This window comes from Agelaius phoeniceus, chromosome Z, assembly GCF_051311805.1.
Source record: "Agelaius phoeniceus isolate bAgePho1 chromosome Z, bAgePho1.hap1, whole genome shotgun sequence".
In the NCBI taxonomy this organism is placed as follows: Eukaryota; Metazoa; Chordata; class Aves; order Passeriformes; family Icteridae; genus Agelaius; species Agelaius phoeniceus.
The window spans coordinates 16,742,048-16,762,513 of record NC_135303.1 but is presented as its reverse complement, the minus strand read 5'-3'; the positions used below and the strand labels follow the sequence as shown (position 1 = coordinate 16,762,513).

The window sequence follows — 20,466 nt, the reverse complement described above, 5'->3', positions numbered from 1 at the left end:
TGTTGAGAAAACTGTATTTCCCAATATTCTGTGATTCTTCATGGAAAAAGTAATTGTGGTTAGGTTTGGATTTTTTTTCAAATGTGAATCTTTATATATTATTTAACAGCAGATTGATGTGTCTTGGTAGCTTACATTTTTCTAACCTTTACTACCTTCTCTTCCCCCAAAATAAAAATGTTGGTATTAATAATATTGCCTCGAAAACTATAGATAGTTTCCAAACTAGATTAATTTGAAGAATAGCTAGTAGGTTTAATTGTTTTCTTAGACTGTTTTCACAGGCTTCAGGCATTGTTACTTAAGACTCACAGACTTTGTTAATTTTTAATTAACATTAATAATTAATAATTGATTAACAATAATAATTGTTAATTATTGTATTTTCTTATTAGAAGTTAAAGAAGATTTTGCTGCTTTATTTGTGTCCTCTTGGTTTTACATCCCAAAACAAACCAAAAATCTTAAGAGATGCCCTTGCTGGCACATGTTGTTGAATACAATAAAATCTGAGACTGAGCTGGCTACAAAAGCACTGAATATATTAACACAATTATGAAAGGAGGTACCACTTCAAATCAATGATTTTGTGTAAGAGTTAAAACACAAATTCATATGCTTGAGTGTGTACTTCTTGAAGTACGAGGAGGCCCTAGGGACTTCTGGTACTATAAATGCTCTCTGTATTCCGACAGCTTCTCATCATCTTTCAGCATGACATTAACAAATGGGGGCCACAACCTTGGGTTTTTTGAGTGTTACCTGAGAGTGCACTTTTGCTTGCTTTTACATTTAGGCTTTTTTTTTAAACCTGGTATGGTTTGTGCATGCATCTGTTTTTCCTTATATTTTCTGAGACTTCCCCTGATTCTTCCAACTGTGCATTTGAGTAGTGTCTGTAGTACGTTATTACTTTCTGCTGACTTCTGGACTTGTATTCTATATAAAATGATTTCTTTGGATTATATTTTATTTGAAAACTCAATTTTATGTCTTTCCTATGGGATGTGGGTGACATGATGTATGGTGAAGGACCACATGTCTTAGTGGAGGGAGGCAGACCTGCAGAGTACTCTTCAATTTTTCTAAATCTAAAGCCCATCTTTTAAAACTTAAGCTTGCTGCTATCACTAGCTTTACTTCTGTCAAAAATGTGTGTTCTGTACAGGTAATTACTCTTTGGATACTAGCAGCAACATATTTTCTGTAGTTCTTACTAACCTGGGCTGGATGATTTTGTCTCTGGGGCAAAAACTGAAGGCTCTGGCTCTGAAGTCATTCTTCAAGAACCAGTGCTGTCCTAAGACCTCTGAAAGTTCTTCTGAAAGGTTCTGCTCAGCCCATTGTCAAGGATTCTAGCGAGTCTGCTTCATTAGGCTGGTCACATTGTCCCTTGGTTCCCTCATGGAAGTATCTGACCCTTTTTCTGGTTTTTAATACCCAGACAAAAAGAAGCAAAATCCTCTGTGTCTGCTGCTTCATACCTAGGGTATTTTGATCAGCTGGAACACTGTTGGCATCAGAGCATTTCTCCTTTCCATTTTGTTCAGATACTTAGGTTTTCCTCTCTCTTTTTTTGTTCTTTTTTTTTCTTTCTTAGTTGTTTGTTGCCTGTCTGTTGGGATTTTTTTGGTGTTTTTCTGGTTTCGCTTGATTTTTTGTTTTGTTTGAAACTGACGTCATTTATTCTTGAAAATATGAGCTTAAATGGAGACACATTTTCTTTCTTTCACACTCTTCTGCACTTTCCCTAGTGGAATGTAACTCCACAGCCAAGTAACAGGACATGCTCAGCTATGTAAGAGTCTAGATTATATAAAGGAAGAGTTCACATTTCTTCCTGAAGTGCTGAGATGCCTGGGATATTACTGCTTACACAAGGGAGTGCCTACTCTGCCTTTCTGATCTGAAGGGAGATTTACTCTTTCAGACAGCTTTTTGTGATGTTTATCTAGTGGATATATCTGTTAGCATTGAGATTCTCCTGCCAGCCACTATTCTCTTCTAAAAGTCTATGGTACATCACTGTAAAACATACCTATTTTGCTCTTGAGGAATTCAATCTCCCATTCAGAGATTTCCTTTGCATCTATTATACATAAATTAAGTTGAGTCTGTTACTATGCCAATAGAAGACTCTACCAGATTATTCCACTGTTTCCATTCACCTGACTTTGATGCTTTCTCTGGTGAGGTTTTACTCCTCTGATTCAATGCAGAAGTGAGATCATCTCTTGTGTCTTCTCTTGGTGTGTTGGTTTTGTTTTTTATTTTCTACTTGTAGGTGCCTATCCTAGAAGACCTGATAAGACAAAGTTTACCATTGGTGGGATTTCAGGGGCAATATTTATCTTTGCTTTACTGCCATTTAAACTGGCAAGTTACTATATTATCTCCACCTAACAAATGCTTGGATGATCTGAACAACCTTGAAGTGAAAGTGTTTGGGGTTTTTAAATGATTAAAAAGTGTGATTTTGTTGTTACAGTGAGAGTCTGATACTCCTTATATTCCAAGTCACTTCAAAGAAAGATTTTTACTAAAACTTGATTTTGGTGTTATAAATTGCAACATGCTACATTGCATACTTGTTAAACATAATAATAGTAATAGGAAATAAAGTTAATTGATATTATCATTATAGTTTACAGTGATGATATTTCTGGTAATTATATGTGGTCTTCTGTCCTGCTCCAGCTTCTGTTAGTTTTTTTAATACTTTCATTTGAAATCCATTTTGCCATCTATGCTTCTTTAACAACATTTCTCAATACTAACAACATTGATGCCAATCATTTATTTACTCTATTTTTGGTTCCCCTGAATCTTAAGGATACCAGTTCTTGACCTACTCTGTAAAGGTCTGCTATTACCATGCCAGAGCATTTTTAAAAATGACCAGAAGATAATTAATTTTTCTGCTCCCACATGTTACATTTCTTAATGCAATTTCTTTGTATAGAATTTAAGGAATCAGCTTCTGAAAGCAAATGCTGATTTCTTTTTTTTTTTGATCAAAAGCCATCCTTTGGGTTAAGCAAGATCTGGAGCACAAGACAGCTAATTTTGAAAACACAGGATTAGGAGAACTATGTTTTTGTTGCATTACAAAAATTTCTTCCTTAGCCCAGACAGCTGCTTGGGTAATATTGAGGTGTTGCTTAGCTTGTGTATCACTGACTTACTCGTAATATATGAAATAATGCTTCACTTGTTTGTTGACATTTAGATAGTATTTTGTATATCTATTTAAATAATAATAGTAAAAAAATCATATCTTGAATTGTAGAATGGTTTTGGTTGGAGGAGACCTTTAAAACTGTCTCATTCAACTGCCCTGTAATGAGCAGAGACATCTTCAGAGATTGCCCCAGAGTCTCATCCAATCCAGCCTTGAGTGTTCCCAGAGATGGGGCATCCACAACCTCCGTGGGCACCTTGGGTGTATCGCCTCCCTCGTATTAAAAGTTGTCTTTATATCCTGTCTGAATCTATCCTCTTTTAGTTTAAAACCACTACCTCCTGTTTTAGCACAAGAGGTCCAACTAAAAGCCTGTCCCCATCTTGTTGCAAGGGCCCTTTCTGTACTGAAAGGCTGCAGAAAGGTGTCCCCAGAGCCTTCTCCTCTCCAGGCTGAACAACCACACCTCTCTCAGCCTTTCCTCAGAGGGAAGGTGTTTCTTTGACCACTTTTGTGACTCTTCTCTGGACATGCTCCAACAGATCCATCTCTTTCTTGTACTGAATTGATATGCCTTTTTTGAAAATACTTCTTGTATTGAGTTTTGAAATGCTATCCTGCTTGTCTGAAAAGTGTGCAGAGGAACTTTAAAAATTTTTAGGATAGGTTTTCTGCTATAAATCTGCTGGAAGAGTTGTGTGTTTCTGAAATGTATATGGAACCAAAAATATTCATTGTCTCTGTATTTTCTGCATAATGAAAATGGAACTTTGTTACAGTAATTTTAATTTTCATTCAGGCCCAGTTTGGAACTTTATCTGATTACTTTGAAGCGCTGCTCAAAGAAAGCAATTTAGGTGAAAAGAGCAGCAATTCACTTTTTCCTGTTTTAAGTGGAGACTTCTTCACCTATGCAGACAGAGATCATCATTACTGGAGTGGGTACTTTACATCACGACCCTTTTATAAACGCCTGGACAGAGTCTTGGAATCCTACATAAGGTAAATCCTGCCATCCAGTACCTTCATAATAAGTTTCTTGGCACACAGGAGAGATTAATGTGTAAGTATTTGTCATGGTTTAACCTCAGGCAGCCCCTTGCTCACTCCCCCACCAACAGGATCTTGAGGAGAATCGGAAGGGTGAAGGCTACAAAACTCATTAATTGAGACAAAGGCAGTTTAATAGGGAAAGCAAAAGCCACACATGCAAAAAAAACAAAGTAAGGAATTATGGCTATGGTGTGAACTTTTTTAGAGACAAGTAAAAAGGTTCTCAGAGGAAGCTGAGAAATAGCCAGGAATAGTGAGTACCAAGTGATCTAAGACTACTGTTCTTCTGAAAACTGTCTGCATCTTCTTCAAAGAAAAAAATTGTTGCTGAATTTTGGTAAAGGAGTATTTAAATGGTTCTCCCTTGTAGCAGACATCAGGTGATTTAACTGTGTTATAGAGCTCCAGAAGGAAATCTAGGGCAGATGGATGTGATGTAAATCCTGAACATTCCATGTATAGCCTTCCTGAAGGATTACAATTTTTTTTGCTGTAATGGATGCTGCAGTATCCAACGGGCAAGAGAGGTGTGGAAAGTGGCATTTCCAAGCAAGCTTGGAAAGTAGTGTTTTGAAGGCAGATACAAGTACCTTTCAGAAGAGGAACTGTATCTAGCAGAACTTGTTTTATTTCTTCCAAGGAATCCAGTTTTTACTGCAGTAATGTGGATGATTCATCATAGGAATCTTTAATTTTCAGTGAAAATAACGTTGTTTAATACTGCTGTTGGAGAAGACAAGATGCACAAGAGAACAGGAAAAGGACAGATAATATTTTTATAAATTGAATTATCTAGCTAATTGTTTTTTCAGTTTAGATTAATTTCCTTTCTGTTTCTTAAAATGCACCAAGGATATAATTTCATTCAGCTTCATCATAGTCTAATTTTTCAAGATTTTTAGGTTTGGTTACTTAATTGTCATTCTCCTGTTTTTTATTACATAGATTACAGAAAATTTCATATGAGTTTGTTTGTAGTATTTAAAACTTTACATTAATAAAGAGATTCTTTAATTTAAATGTTTCAGTTGCCTTCAACTTCTGAAAAAGATATAGGTAAAGAATCTCTGGAGAAGTACTAATCTGTCAGTGTTCTTATGTATTAAAGTATAGTTTTAAAAAGTACCTGGGAAGTTTTTAGTTTTTCATTATCCTTTGTAAATAAGATCTAAGAAAAAATGTATAGATGTGTTCTCATTGTTTTAATATTAGGTTTTTTGTCAGCGTTGTTCTCCGAAACCATGAGAATCTTCATGAGGGTTACATTAGCTATGAGAACAGCAGGAGTAGGGTTTTTATCTTTTATTTTTTATTTCTTTAAAGTCAAAGGAAATACAGTAGGATCATATTTAATCCTCAAATTGATGATAATTATTTCCATAGTATGTTTGAGCTAACATCCCTCTATCTATCTGGTGTATGTCCATATTTGTGAGAGAAGGAGCCATGAACAGACGGTAAATACATGTGTGTGTGTGCTCTTTACCAAGGATGAAGGTTTTTAATTCCAGCAATACTGGAATTAAGCTGCACTTCCATGTTACATAATAGCCAGGAGATAATGTTCAGCCCAGGACCCAATATCAAAACTAACCATTTAAGCAAGAGAAGAGTTGGTTGTTTAAGAAATGAGGTTTTTTGGGGATGGTGTAGTAAGGAAGTGTAAGAAAGCTTAAGGATTTTATTATAGAGATTGACAGGGATTTGAGTCATTATTGACTTTTTAATCTTAAGTGAGAGATGGATGGAGAGATGGATGGAGGGATGGATGGAGGGATGGATGGATTGAAGTAGTTTAGAGAGTAAAATATGTGGCCAGAAGTTTATTCAATATAATGAAAAGATTCAAAGGACAGCAGCATAGTTTGAGACAAGTTAGGGACACATTTTTTTTATTTTATTAATTTTATTAAAGTTACTAATGTAAATAGGGAAAAATTGCATAAATCTGCAAAAAGAAAATTGAACTAATTTAGAAGGTGAATACTACAGTGATACTTCTAACTATACAGATGGAAAATTCTACATCTTGAGAGTTCAAAATCTCTTGGAAATATTATTTATTTAGGTTAAATATAAACTGGACCTAGGTAACGTAAGTTAGTGTAGGCCTTGACAAATAAGCAAAGCAAACTTTGGTCTATTTGCAGTGTCCTATCAGGGACAGATGCTACAAATTAAAATGAAGTGGAAAATTTCTGAAAACTGTATTAGGTCATCTGCAGTATTTTGAAACAGATGTGAGAAAACCAAGGCTTTATACAGCTTATATGGAAAGGTATTAGATGCTTACCTATAAGCTGAAGTGTTCTCTAATACAGTGTTGTATTTCTGAGTGTCTTTCATCATTGACGATTGAACTTTTTTGGTGTTTAGAAAAGTATTGAGATATGAAAGGAAAATTCTGCATCTGAGAGATGTCCTTATTAATAAAAAAGAAAATTAAATTAAAATTATTTGTGGGGAAGAAAATCTCACCTTATTTTGAGGACTAAAATTTGTTATGTTCTCTTCTTTATAGCAAAGTTAGGTCAGTGTTTAGTGGCTAATTTGATTTTTTAAAAAAAAGGTAAAATGCTTTAGGACAGGGCTTATTCATTCACTAGATGAGTGACCATCTCATGACTTTTTTTCAACTAAAATATTTTCATTTTTCTTTCAAATTAAACTGCAAGAGGACAAAGTAGGAGAGATTCATAGAAGTAGGAATTAGCATTAAGCAACATTTAAATTACAGTGATTAGGGTTAATCTAGCACTGGTAATTAAATATAGGACTTAAAACTTCTTAACACCTTGATTTTGTATGTAGTTTATGAGCAATTATCTAACCCGCAGGAGCAAAGTCTTCACCTGTTCGTGAAATATTGACAATATGAGAATAGTTTAGGCTGTAACATGTATACTGCATCTTTCAGTTTACTTGGGTACATGGTAGTTGCAGTTTTATATAGCTGTTGTCTATGCATTGTATGAAGATGAAGAGAAAATTAAATCTAAAGGAATTTTTCATGTTAACAATTAATTCCATGCATAGTCTGAAAACCAAGTGTTTTTTGTTAATTTTTTTTGTTTTCTATAGTTTAAAATTCCACACATGCCCTCACTGACAACTTCTGTAAATAAAAAAGTTTACTTATTTTCCTTTACTTTTTAATTTATTACTTGTAGGCCTAGAAGTTAACATTACAAGAAAAATAGTTGTTGTGATTTCTTTGCTTTTTATGTCATTAACCTGCATCATCTTTGTTGCTTCAAGTACTCGAGAAATGTTCATTAACCTCTAATAAATTTTGAAAAATAATCAGACACTTTTCAGACTTGCAAAAAGAGAACTATAACATTTTAGGAGAAGATAGGAAAAAAGTTAACAGATGTTTTCCCAGAATTTATGCAAGCATTTTTGTCATTTAAATATCCATAATAACTGGCAATTATGGGGATATTTTTTGTAAAATAAATTTAGATTCTCATAAAGCAAGTGAAAATCTAGTGGTAATATTTTAGTGCTAGGTTTTTGCAACAGAAATAGAAGAGAAAGGCTGCATTCTGTTCAGTGTAAGGTTTCGGAACCCGGTGTTCTCTCCAGGTGACTATGTAGTGAGCAGGTGCATGAGAGGGTTAAGCCTTTAGAAGAATTTAGTTTGCTTTAAGTGCAAATGGCAGAATGGATATTCAGTAGTATACAGATTAGGATATTTATTTAAAACAAATTTATTTGATTAATAAGTTGTTTTTTGAAATGGAAAATATATGCTTCTTGTAAGGCACTCTAACCATGCTGTGAGGTTTTAGGACCAATTCCATATACCTCTCACACATTTATGACTGTGTATTTTAGTTTGCACTGTCATATTTTTATTTTAAAGGTCCATTTTCCACCACAGAAGTCTGGCAGGAAGCTACAGTACAAAGATATTCTAAAATGTACAAGAACAAGGTTTATAGAGCTTATGGAACTATTTACCATTTATTCTTCAGATCAAGCATGTATTGCTTTTTACATTTTAACCCTGTAAAAATACTTGGTTATTCTCTGCAATTCCAGGGCAGCTGAAATTCTCTATTCCTTGGCTTTAGTACAGTCCAGTAAATCTGAGAAGATGAGTGTATTTCCTTCTGTGGATAACTATAAATTGCTGACAGAGGCTAGGAGGAACCTTGGACTCTTCCAGCATCATGATGCTATTACAGGAACAGCCAAAGATTGGGTAGTTGTGGATTATGGCACCAGGTAATTTATTATATATACATAAACTTAAATCTTAATCTCCTTTTGCATTTTTAAAATCGAAGTGTTTATTTCAGACATACAAATTTGATACAGCAATGTGCTCCACTGAAAGTGTAGAGGTGCTCTACATGAGAAGTAGATTTGATTACTCATGCTCTTCATTTAGGCAATATTTTTGAACCCTCTGAATAAGAATTTGACGTCCAAACAAAATTTTGATGTTTCAAAAGGTAGACGCATTACTGACGTTTCCTTAATAACAGAATTTTTCTGCACTAAGTAGGAGAAGTTTTTGTATTTCTTTGTCATAAGCAATAACCAAAGATATGCTAATTTAAGCATATATTCTTTGGAAAATCCCACACCCTCTGTAGTCTACCTATCTTAAAAGTGGGAAATCTTTTTTGTGTTGAAAGTCTTCTACTTGTCTGTCATTGTTTATTGTCTCATCTGGGGGGTATTTCTAAGTATTGAGAAATTCTGCGAGCGTCTTCATAGAATTTTTTTGAGAACTTTTCATGATATATGTATGTCTCTGTATACACATGCTTTAATTTATGGGTTTGTTCAGTAAATTGCTTCATATTGGAATGTTAAGAACTAGTAAATTTGATTAATTGAGGTGATGATGGTAGACTGATGATAGAGCATGTTCATTAAATAAGTAATTGTTTTAAATGCATCTAAAATACTCTTGTTTAAAACTATTTTATGAAAAGTATTTTTAAATTCCATACTTTTAATCTACTATATCATAAGTATTCACAATGCACTTAGTTATGAGAGAGTGAAATAAAGGCTTTTTTCACTTTACAAATAAAATTATCCAGCTCTCTCTCCTCAGAAATTTGTAGACATCCTGGTAGTTTATATCGTTTATAGCTTATATTTTTTGTGTTTCTGATTGTTCTCTTAATCCTGTGTAAACATGGTCTTGACATTCTGACAAATGTTTCAGGCTTGTCTCCTCTATAGAAACTGAAAATTAAATATACAAATTGCAAACTTTCCTAAGATTAGCATTTTGAAAAAATACTTGGTATTCTGAGAATACACCTTTGGTAGCACAGCATACAGGAGGAGCTGTAGCTCACTTTCAATATGCAAGACAAGAATATAATTCAGAATATTTCTGCATTTTTCAGGCTGGTCACCCATTGCTACTTAACTGATCTTAATTTCATGCTATATTGATGCTAAAATTCTTATTTATTTTTCTGCAACTCGTAATTTTTGAGTTCTTAAATGTTTTTAAATTTCGATGTTACAGCATTGAATAAAACCAATTGAAAACTAACTAAGGTTTTTAATGTTTTAACAGGCTTTTCCATTCAATAATGAATTTGAAGAAAGTAATAATTGACTCTGTTCATATTCTTATCCTAAAGGACAAAAGTGCTTATAACTATGACACAGCAACTCCACTCCTGAAGATGGTGAGCTCTCTTCCTTGATTTTTTCCAAAAATGAAATGTGAACTATGTCTTTTGAATTCAGTTTGAGTAACCCTGGGAAATGTCAGAATTATATTTGCACCTAATGCCTTCTCAGAAATGTGCTACTTATCACTCTTTGCATTAACTGAAGATATCGGAAATTAAAAAGTGAACATGTCAGCAGTTGATGCTGAAAAAAGCCCACATGGCTAAAGGAAAGGGACTTATTTTGTTCCCCTTTTTGAGTTAGATGGTAAAAGCAGGTGTTCTAATTTTCTTGTGGGCATGACTTAAGGGATATACATAAGTGAATATATAACAGTATGCAGTCCTGTAATTTGACTTCGCTTCACAGAGGAACGTGGGAAGAAGAAAATTCCCATCCCTAACAGAAGTCTAATCTTAGTTTGCAAGATTAGGTCAAGACAATACCTCAATATAATGCTCTTTTTACTTTGCTGAAATTATTTGAAACAGGAGTGTTCAATGAAATGGATGATAAAGTCAGCAATGGATCCTCATGTATCATTTTGAGACCTATTTTACAGTAAAGAACACCTTGAAGAAACACACTTGCTAATATTGCTTCCTTTCAGAATTCTTAGTTTCCTCACTTTCTGAACAAAAGTGCTCTTGTGTGACAGCTATGAATTTTTAGGAAGTCTACTTAGTGCATTTACCCTGAAGATAGACAAAATGAGATGCTTTAAGTTCTTTGTGCATAAGCACAGCAGGGTTAAGACAGTTTTTATATGATTATCTCACACTTCTGACCTAATAAACATGACATACATTCTATGGGTTTAGTTGTGCCAGGTGTGTCATATCTTGAACTATTCTTCTAGTCACATGTATATATAAAAATTTTTGTTAAAATAGTTCTTTATACTTTTTATTACTTTTATACAAATATATATGTATAAATATATGCTGCATGTGTATGCTACATGCTTGTGTGTCACAAATATATTAGTTTATCTCCTCTTTGGAAAATGAATGTGCACTTTCATAAAGTGGGAATATTTTGAAGGCATGGGATTAAGGTTTTACTGCTGCTCTGAATTATATTGGAAGATGTTGTGATGTTACATTTTAATAAACTTTTGTTGTCCCTGTTCTTCATCAGTCTGGATTAATACCACTGCATTGTAGAAGCACTAATTACTGTTTCAACTGTATATTGCCTAGGAGCATACTAATTCAATAAGCTATTATTACCACTGTGAAAGCAGAAATTAAAAAGGAAGTTGTTATTGCAATGAATTTATTGTGTCTATATAAAGCAAAAAAATAAGGTGATTACAAAAGCAGATTAAGATTTATCTGTTTGCCACACAATATCTGCAGTGTATCATTAATCTAGTATCTCCACTATGCATTGGAAATAGCAACAAAAGCTTTTTAATGTGGTATTTGTAGACTGCTAACAGGAGAACTTCAGGATAACTTACAGAACACCTCTGCAAACCTTGAGTAAGTTGGAAGTTCAAAGGCATTCATTTTGGAGTGGTACTTTGGTGGCTGATGGAAGCTGACATCAGGAATTGCTCAGGGATGGGCATTCAGAATGAATGTCAAGAGAGTTGAGAAAGACAAATGATGAAGACTGTAAGACTGAAAGTGGCTGTTGTTTTTGAGGGCTGAAGAAGTCAAAAGCACTTAGACGAAGAGAGCACAAGACCATAGCAGCAGCATTCCAGCAGGTAGCAGGGACAACCAGGGAAAAGTTCCCTTTCTTGGAGGCAGAGAAAAGGAAGTTGGGAATAAGACACTATTGAAGAACTCTGGAATGACACCACTTGCACTTTTTCTACTCTTCTTAATTATTAGTTCCACACAAAAACATCATGGTTTTCTCATGAATTCTTTGTACTTCTTATGTTAAGTTTTACAAACTCTACACTCGTAAGCAAACGATCAATCACTTGGAAGGCAATACACTGATAATGAGAAGACCCTTAAAGATCCCAGAATGACCCAGCTTTGGTTGGATCGTGGATGAGATTGAAAATCTAAAAATAAAACTAGAACCATTACACAATTCCTGTACATTAGTCTTAGTTCTTTGAGTGCAGAAAGAAAATATAAATGTAAGTGACAATTGCTAGACTTGAAAAACATGATTTTAAGGATGTTTTGAGAACTGACAACTCTACACTTCAATTTCAAAGTCTGTAGTGGTCACCATTGTAAGAACTGACTGGAATGCACTGTGAATCAGCAGTTTGGCTGTTCTCTTAGGCTATGCAGCAGTGACAGCAATGTCTTGTCTCTGCCTTTCCTCAGTGGAAGTGAGCCCTGTGCCACACCACACCCTAAATTATGTTTTTTGAAACTTTTCTTGTACAATATAAGGTAACAATGAGAGCTCACAGGAGACTATACAGTGATTGCTTGTGGTAAGTGCACAGCAGCATATTGTTTCAGAGTAAATTTATAGTAGCAGAAATTTAATAAAAATATGTGATAAGTATTTGCAAAATTTGAAGGAAGTTGGTGATTGTGAAGGCTTGTATGCAAAAATGAAATTTTTCCATACAAATTATTACCGGTGTAATAATTTGATAATAGAATCTAATGAAGATCTAATGAAGATCTTTAATGAAAACTAATATTTCCCAGTGATTTGGTTGAAGTAAGTGTCTTACTTTTGTCAGTGTGAAGTACTTAGTTTATTAAATTTTGTTGTTTGTCGTCCTCAGTAATGGGCTAAAATAAGATTTGGTTTCTGGTGTTAACATGGTTTTGTACTCTACAAAATGCATATAATAGGCAAAGCTCATATATTACTTACTGAAGTGTATTCAAAAGCAAATTCAAAGATGTTCTCTTGTAGGATGATGTTCAGGCTTCTCAAGATTCTTTGCCACGCAAGACAGTTATAAAGCTGACATTGCAACCAAGGTAAATAATTTATATATTACTCAGTGTATGAGATTCTTTTAGCAATATATGGGTTTTCACTACCTAGTAAGTAGTTTTTCATGCCATTTCCTTTTTTTTTTCCAAATTTTGCTCAAAATAGAGCAAAAATTAAAAAAAAAATTAGTAAGTTACTCCGGGAGATTATGCTAATATTATTATGTCTCATTGAAAGAGGACCCAGCATGTTAAAACTACAGGCATTTCTCACATACCACAGCTGAAGTAAGTGTTCTGTTTCTGTGTGCTTTTACAGCATTGTAATACTAAATAGATTGTGCTTGAGAGAAGCAATAGAAGATTCTAAATAGGCAGAATTGCAGGTGCCTCAGCTAACTCTGTGAGGAAAATGTTAAGTTTTTATAAGGACTAAAAATCACTGTTTATAAATACTGAATTGACTTTAAAAATCAAGTAGAAGATAATCTAGGATTCTGTTCTCTCTTAACTCCAACTTTCTGTTCTATTAAGAGGAGTTACTTTTTATTTATATGTAATTGTAGGGTATTCAGCTGAAATTGGCATCCTGCTATGTCCATGAACACTCAGTATACACTCCCACCTGAAATAATGTACATATTCATTTAAAGTGGCTGATCCAAATAAAGTGAATAAGATGTCTGGGTATGAGAACTGCTGTCTGTGCAAATCAAATAATGTAAGGTTTTTGCTTACAGAACAGAAGATTTAAGATTCATTTAAAAAGCAGTGAATGCTGTTTTCCTGATGTTAGTATCTGATTTCTCTAGTTCTAGTGGCATGCTAATAAGACTTACTTGCTTAATTGATGCAGACGTCCCACTATTCAGCTGACTAACTGCTGAAGTGTGTATATATATATATATATATATATATATATATATATATATATAGTTAAAATCTTTGAAAAAGTGAGTAAGGTTTAGTTCTTGTAACCTTTCGAGAGAAGCTGTCTTCAGTCTTCCAGCACTAAATATACATAATGTGTCTAGTGTATGCTTTTCTCTAGAGAATGCTTTTTAAAAAAGGACTAAAGGACTTCTCTTATTGGAGTGCTACAGAGATGCTAATAGATTATCTTAAACCTGTCCAAAATGACCAAGAACTCTGGTGCTTATTAATTTAACAAAAATGTTTCAGCTTTCAAAATTACCTCCTCAGGTTTCTTCACTGGAAGAGGATTGTATATGTAGTATATAAGCACTTGGTTGGAAGCAAATTATGATGTAGATTTTCTTTGCCATTTGAGGATAGCTTTGTTGCCTTTGCTTTCCTTACCTAGGTTAGCTGTTGAAATTTTCCCTGTGCCCTTTTCATCCCCTAATACACCTTTTGTTTGCATATAGTGTTCCACTTTTGTCTCTGCATAATATGCTAAGTAAGTTTTCCCCTTTTTGATCTTAATTAATTTCAGATATTTGCCCTTTTTTTTCCCCTTCTGACTTGTAAATTAAATAGATATACATGACATTACCAATAATATTGTTCTGGGTAATGTTGGTAGTTTCTAAACTGGTCTTAGCTTACTAAGAAAATAGTACTAGTAGAAAATTGCTAACTTTGTTATCTGGTATTGTGAAGATACCATACAGTCATATAAGGTATGATATATGTTCCAAAGACTGCAGTCAGAAATATGAGAAAAAGATTGAAGAGGGGAAAAAGGAGACAGAAAGGGCAAAAAAATATTATAAGAGAATATTGATATTACTGACTAAATCCTGGGTTTTTTTACATCCTTTTTAGAAAACTTTGAAAGTGTTTCACATAAATGTTTTACTCAAGTGTACAGTACTTCATGTTTAATTTGTTGTTAAAGTTTTTATTTGAATATCTCTTTGTTAAGCTGTTTTTCCTTATAAAAATTAGCTTAGTCTCTTTAGACTTCTAACTTTATCTCTGGTTGTAGTCTGAATCTCCACTAAATTTATTACCATTGGGAAAAGTGGTATGTAAGCTGTCACTGTAACTACTGGTTAAATCTAATATATGATTATTATGATTGCGTCTGAATTTTCTTGTAGCATTTCATGAGAAATGTTATTTGCAGTAGAAGCTTAAAATCAACTCAATAAATCTATTATTAAGAATTACTGTGCTTGAACTTCAAACTTTAAAGCTTTTAAGAAGGAGACTGGTTTTTTTCCATTTAAAATTTTGGAGCATCAACAGACTTTAAAAACTGATTTTCACCAAAAATTTGTTATTTGCTTATCTTCTGTTCTTAATCTTCTTTATTATTCCTCTATGTGTAATTGAATCTCTGGATTTCTTTCTGCTAGTGTGTTCTAATATGTCATTATATGGCATAGAAATTAAATCAGTGTAACTGCCAAGGTGTGAAAATAGCTTTTCATATTTTTGCATTTCTGTGTCAGAATTTAAAAAAAAAAATCTGTATTCTATCTTGGTTATTCTTACATAAGTGTGGGTCATATCACCTGTGCTTTTAGAGGGTGATGGGAAACTCATAATGGCTTTTCAAATTTCAGGTTTTTTTTTTTTTTTTTCCTTATTTTACTGATTGCAAATATAACCAGCTTTCTACAGGACCATAGTTGGTAGTGTGCTTTTTGCCTGTTTCATCCATCCTTTCTTTTGTGTACTTTTTAGTTAAGTGTTCTCTTCACTTAACTAGTTGGTGAAGTTGTAGTTGGGAGTGAAAACTGATCTGACAGACTGAACAGGAGAGCTAGGACAACTCGATTACATGGAAGAAAAAGAAAGCAGAAAGAGATCTCTCATTCAGTTGTTAATGTTCCAGTGTGAAGTATCTCCGTATCGTTGTGTAGTTGAGAATTATATTTCAAACTGCTTCTAAGCAGGTGCCACCTGTAACCTCTTTGGTATTGTTTCTGCCCACACCTGTGCATCTTTTCTCTGTAGTGCTGTTGTGATATCTTAATGAATCCAGAAATGTATTTTTAAAGTAATGTGTTCATTTTGATGAAATAGGTGTACAGCATATTTTAGGTCTTTGACTCCATGACCACAGGATGACTAAGTGGGCTAATGATCAGGCTTTTGAATACTGAAATTATGGAGTCTTTAATTACATTAAATCCCTTTTAACTGATAAATGAATTTACATGATTTTTTAAAAAATATTTTGTTTAGCTGAAAAATGGAGCTTTCACAAGAAAATATCCAACTAGATATGGAACTACTTCGGTCTTGCTCTGAAGTTTAAAATTACTGCATGTCCTGGAGACAAAGCCCATTGTGTGTGCTGCTAAATTGGTTGCCGGCTCATACTCTCTTACTGCCCCCCAGCTATTTAGTATAATAACAGGTTTTCAGGAACAGTCTACCAGAGCTCATACTTTTTGAATGGCAAAAGACTTGCCCTCACTGGACTTGGTGTGTGGGGGGTGTGTTTGGAACGCCTGTTGTTTATGCTGTCAGCAGCAGATCAAGGGCATGCTGACTGTGAGGGGAAAGGTTTTCCAGCTATTCCTGTCTGTGCTGTTTTCTGGAGACAGCATTGCAGGGGAGCATGCTACACGACCAAATGACTAGATTGAGTGTCTGCACCAGCTTGCATCTTGTAGTGGTCATGTTTGGCTCAATATGGTGAATCATAGTGAAAAGGCCCAACAATGGCAATTAGGTTTTAGCTCTTCTTCCCCCTTCTCATTTTAACTCTTGAACCTTCACATACCTATCTGGGCAGTTTCAATACTGAGTTCTACTGCACTCTATCCTATCTTCCTATCTGAACTGAAGATACTATGGTAATGAAAAATTAAAAAAAAAATCATCTATTTAGGATTTTTTTTGTGCTAAACCAGCTATTCTTATAATTTACCCACAAATAATTTTTGCCAACTGATCTTAGAGGAACAATATGATATGATAACCTTCTTATCAGGCCAGTTTTATAGCTTAGCAGATTATAAAATAGCTTAGCTAGCTATTTCCATTAGCTGAAATATTTAGGTTGCCCAGAGGATTAATTATGGAAGGATATAAATTATTTCCTCAAAGATCTGTTAAAGCAGTTTAGTGATATCCACATTATAAAAGAATGTTTCCTTTTTTCAAACAGAGGCCACAAAATAATCTTGGCTACTATCCTGACTTTGTTATCCATGAGCAGGTTTTGGCATAAAGTTGTATTTAATAAAGTTTTGGCGTAAGTTGTGTTTATACCGTTAGGTCCAAAATGCGTGGTATTTTTTGAGAAAGAAAATCCCAATTTACTTCTATAATTTTTCAACTTGATAATATTTTCAAAAATTCACTTGGCAGGGTATTCACTGCTTTCTCAACACAGCATTTTAATGCAGAAATTAAAGCTATATTGCTAACTTTAGTATGCAATAGAGAATAATGTACCAAAGTAAAAAATTATTGACAGAGCAGTGGGTATGGTACTGTGTTTGGTTGGATGACTACAGCAAGAATAATTTGAGAAGGAAACTTTGTTAGTCACATGCCATAACTGTGTCTTTGTGAGCTTAGAATGTGACTGGATCAGGGTAATATTCTTCATTTGGCAACTTTTGCTTTGGTGGTGATTTTTTTGTTTCCTTCCCCCACCCTCCCCCACCCCCCCTCCCCTTTAGACCTATGTTGCCAGTTTTGGTATAATCTATCTAAACTTCAGTCCAATGTATTTACAAGGAGAGGACTCTCCAACAGCATTTGACATTTTAATAATAAGCATCTTAAATTCCTTTTATGCTTGCATGATTTCAGAGGCATATATTCCTAGTTATACTCCAAGACTGCTGGGAAAAAAAAGCACAGTGGAAGGAAAGGTATTTTCAAAGCTCAATGAAGAAAAAAACCCCAAATTTAAAGAAAACAGAAAAGAATACCATAACATTTAAGATGTGTTCATAAATATTTGTAGCAATTCATGCATTGTTAATGTGCACACCTGTTTCCCAGAGAAGAAAACAGATCTTGAAAAAACAAGCAAACACTAACCAAACCAATACTTTTAAGTTTTAATTGGATGAACTAGTGATCACAAAATGTACAACCTTGTGTGTTTGTTTAAGTGAAACCTCTGTATTTGTATCTTTCAGGGAGGTGGGCAGGATGAATACTCATTCAGTCAAGCCTTAATACTCACTGTTTCTATTAAGAAACAATGCTTAATTAAGCCCATCTATTAAGCACACAGTGGTGCAAGTAGGTGAAAAATTAGAAAACACTTTAGAGGTTATATATGAAGAGCCTGCATTTAGTTTCCAATACCCTGGCTGCTTAAGTTGGAAAACAGCCTAATGGTTTTTTGAAAATTACTTTAAAGTGTTAATCTCAGTGTTCAGCTGCCTGATCAATTTACTAGATTTCAGGTGACCTGTAACTGCCAGGAACATGTTCCGTTTGTAGTAAACTCAAGGTCATTTTGACTAAATTGATGGGATATTTAAAAAGCATTCTCCTTGGTTTTCATGATGGAAGAGCTGTTGCAGAGGCAATGAAATGCTTGGCTGACTCAGGATAACTCATCTGAATCTTGAAATGTTACTAAATGTGAACTTGAAATAACTGTTTCGGTAAAAATCACTCTGGTAAAAGTGGTGCACATTCAAACTGAACAAAAAAGCATGATACATTCATTCATTCTGTTTTTTAGGTGGAACTTAGTTGTGCAAATATCTTTATGACCAAACCAGCAAACTCTCCATTGACAATGTCTAATGGGACAGGAAGTGAGGGGTATGGAAGAGTTTCACAGCGCCTTGATCTCTGTATTCTCACTCTTTTTGTAAGGTCATAATAGTTTTTCAGAGGTTTCTGTATTTTCTGTGTGAGTTTTCTACTTTTTGTGTTAAAAAAACATTAAAAAGTATAATTCATACAGGCTTATCTCAGAACTGACTCCAGGTGCTGGTAATTGACATCTCTTTAAAAGTTATCTATGAAGTCTAAAAACAAAACAACAAATATGCTCAGAGATGAATGCCTGGTTTTGTTTAAGGGCTTTAAAATTGAATGGTGGTACATTTTTTGAGGTACGATAAGTTTTCATTGTGAAGAAGAAAAAAGCAACTTTGATTTGCAATTAATTGTACTTCAAAGCTTTTTGTGGAAATAATTTTTATTTTTTAAAACTCAGTTTTTGAATGCTGTGCTTCTGAATTCAAGTTATTCTAAAAGTTGTTACATTTCAAACTTTTAAAGATTAAATTTTAGTGTATAAAAATTATACAGTTTTTGGTCTTACTGTGGATGAACCAATGACAGTCTGTTCTAAATGTTTTTGTCTACTGACTGTCTTTGAAATTGCCACTGCAAAATTAAAGCAGTAAATAAGTTCTTAGTTTGTAGGATTCATAGGATCTTTGCTGTTTTTCTAAGTTGCACAAATTTAGTCCTTTCATTTCAATACATGGAATATCAGCATCTTTTGTTGGGGTTTGCAGTACCAGTACAATCAGACAGTGAAGGTGTTTGATGCTTCAGTAGCTATAAAAAATTACAAGATTTAAATAAAATATGACAATTAGGTCTTACAATAAATTTCTGGTTTCCTCTGAGAACACTGCAGTGGAAATATCATGAAATGCAGAAGAAACAGGTGAACTAAACATACTCTATGGGAAGGAAAAGCCTGAGCTTGTTTTCAAAGCACAGAAAGGGATCATTATGAAGGAGCATGGTAGTGAATGGTTGAATACAGTTGAAAGATCTGCATTGTATGCATGTACTTGTTGAAGAAGTTTTGGAAATAGGATATACATATTTTCAGTATATTAGCACATTTGTGTATGATTTCTTTTTTTTCCAGGCACTGGCCCCTTCAGCCTTTTTACTGGAGTTACCTTGAGGCAGTATTGTAGTTAGTCCAAGGCTCTCAAGGCACAGACTGAAGTGATATGGAATACTTAAAAGTCTTTCTGCTCTTCTGAACCAGATTTTTTTTCCCTTCTAAATGCAGATTTATAAAGCCTGCACTACAAGAGGAACAAGGAAAGGATTTTAGTGAAGGTACTTCCTGATCCTGAAAAAGTCAGGGGGCTTCAAGCCCATCTTGGACCTCAGAACATCTCACAACTTTGTGGTAAAAGAAAAATTTAAAATAGTGCCTTTGGACTTAATCCTTTTATCCTTAATTGGAGAGTAGTTATGTGCTCCAGATTAGGATATATGTGCCACTACAATCCATCTAAATCATAGGAAGTATGTGTATCTGGCATATGTAGTAGGTACATAACATTTAAAAGTCTTGTCTTAGGTTGATGTTGATTCTTTTCGTGTTCCCAAAATATATAGTTCTTGCTGTGCTGTTGTCTGTGTTTTTTGTGAATGCTGTTTTCTTGAGGTTGTTCCATGGTTTGTTCTTGAGAAAGCCACACAAAGGTCCTGTTTCCTGTGAGAGTGGAGGGATGGATTGTGTGCCTGTTGTCTGCCTAATTCTGCGCCTTTTACATGAGCAATGGATATTATAAAGATTTCTCTGTAGAGTTATAAAGGAGAGAATTCATAGGAATGCATGTTGTTTTATTAATGAGTCTGAAGTTCAGATTTGGGGTTGTCATTAGGAAGGGTAATCCTACAGTGATTCTGAAATGTCAAGCTAAGATTATTTTTTTTTAAGCACAGAATCACTGGTTTTTTTTATTTGTATGTTAACTAGAACTGTCAGACATTACTCCTTTTGGAAATAATATGTAATTTTAGCGTAGCTCTGTTTCTAAACTA

At 34.1% G+C, this 20,466-nt stretch overlaps 1 protein-coding gene across 1 annotated transcript in view; it reads left to right on the top strand.

Moving 5' to 3' along the window:
* Window positions 1–20,466, top strand: part of MAN2A1 (mannosidase alpha class 2A member 1) — a 107,242-nt gene that overhangs the window by 39,529 nt on the left and 47,247 nt on the right. The window contains exons 9-12 of the mRNA XM_054653333.2: window positions 3,981–4,183; window positions 8,282–8,467; window positions 9,789–9,903; window positions 12,740–12,807. Of these exons, the coding sequence (XP_054509308.2) occupies window positions 3,981–4,183; window positions 8,282–8,467; window positions 9,789–9,903; window positions 12,740–12,807 (572 nt within the window). The remainder of the gene's footprint in view (window positions 1–3,980; window positions 4,184–8,281; window positions 8,468–9,788; window positions 9,904–12,739; window positions 12,808–20,466) is intronic.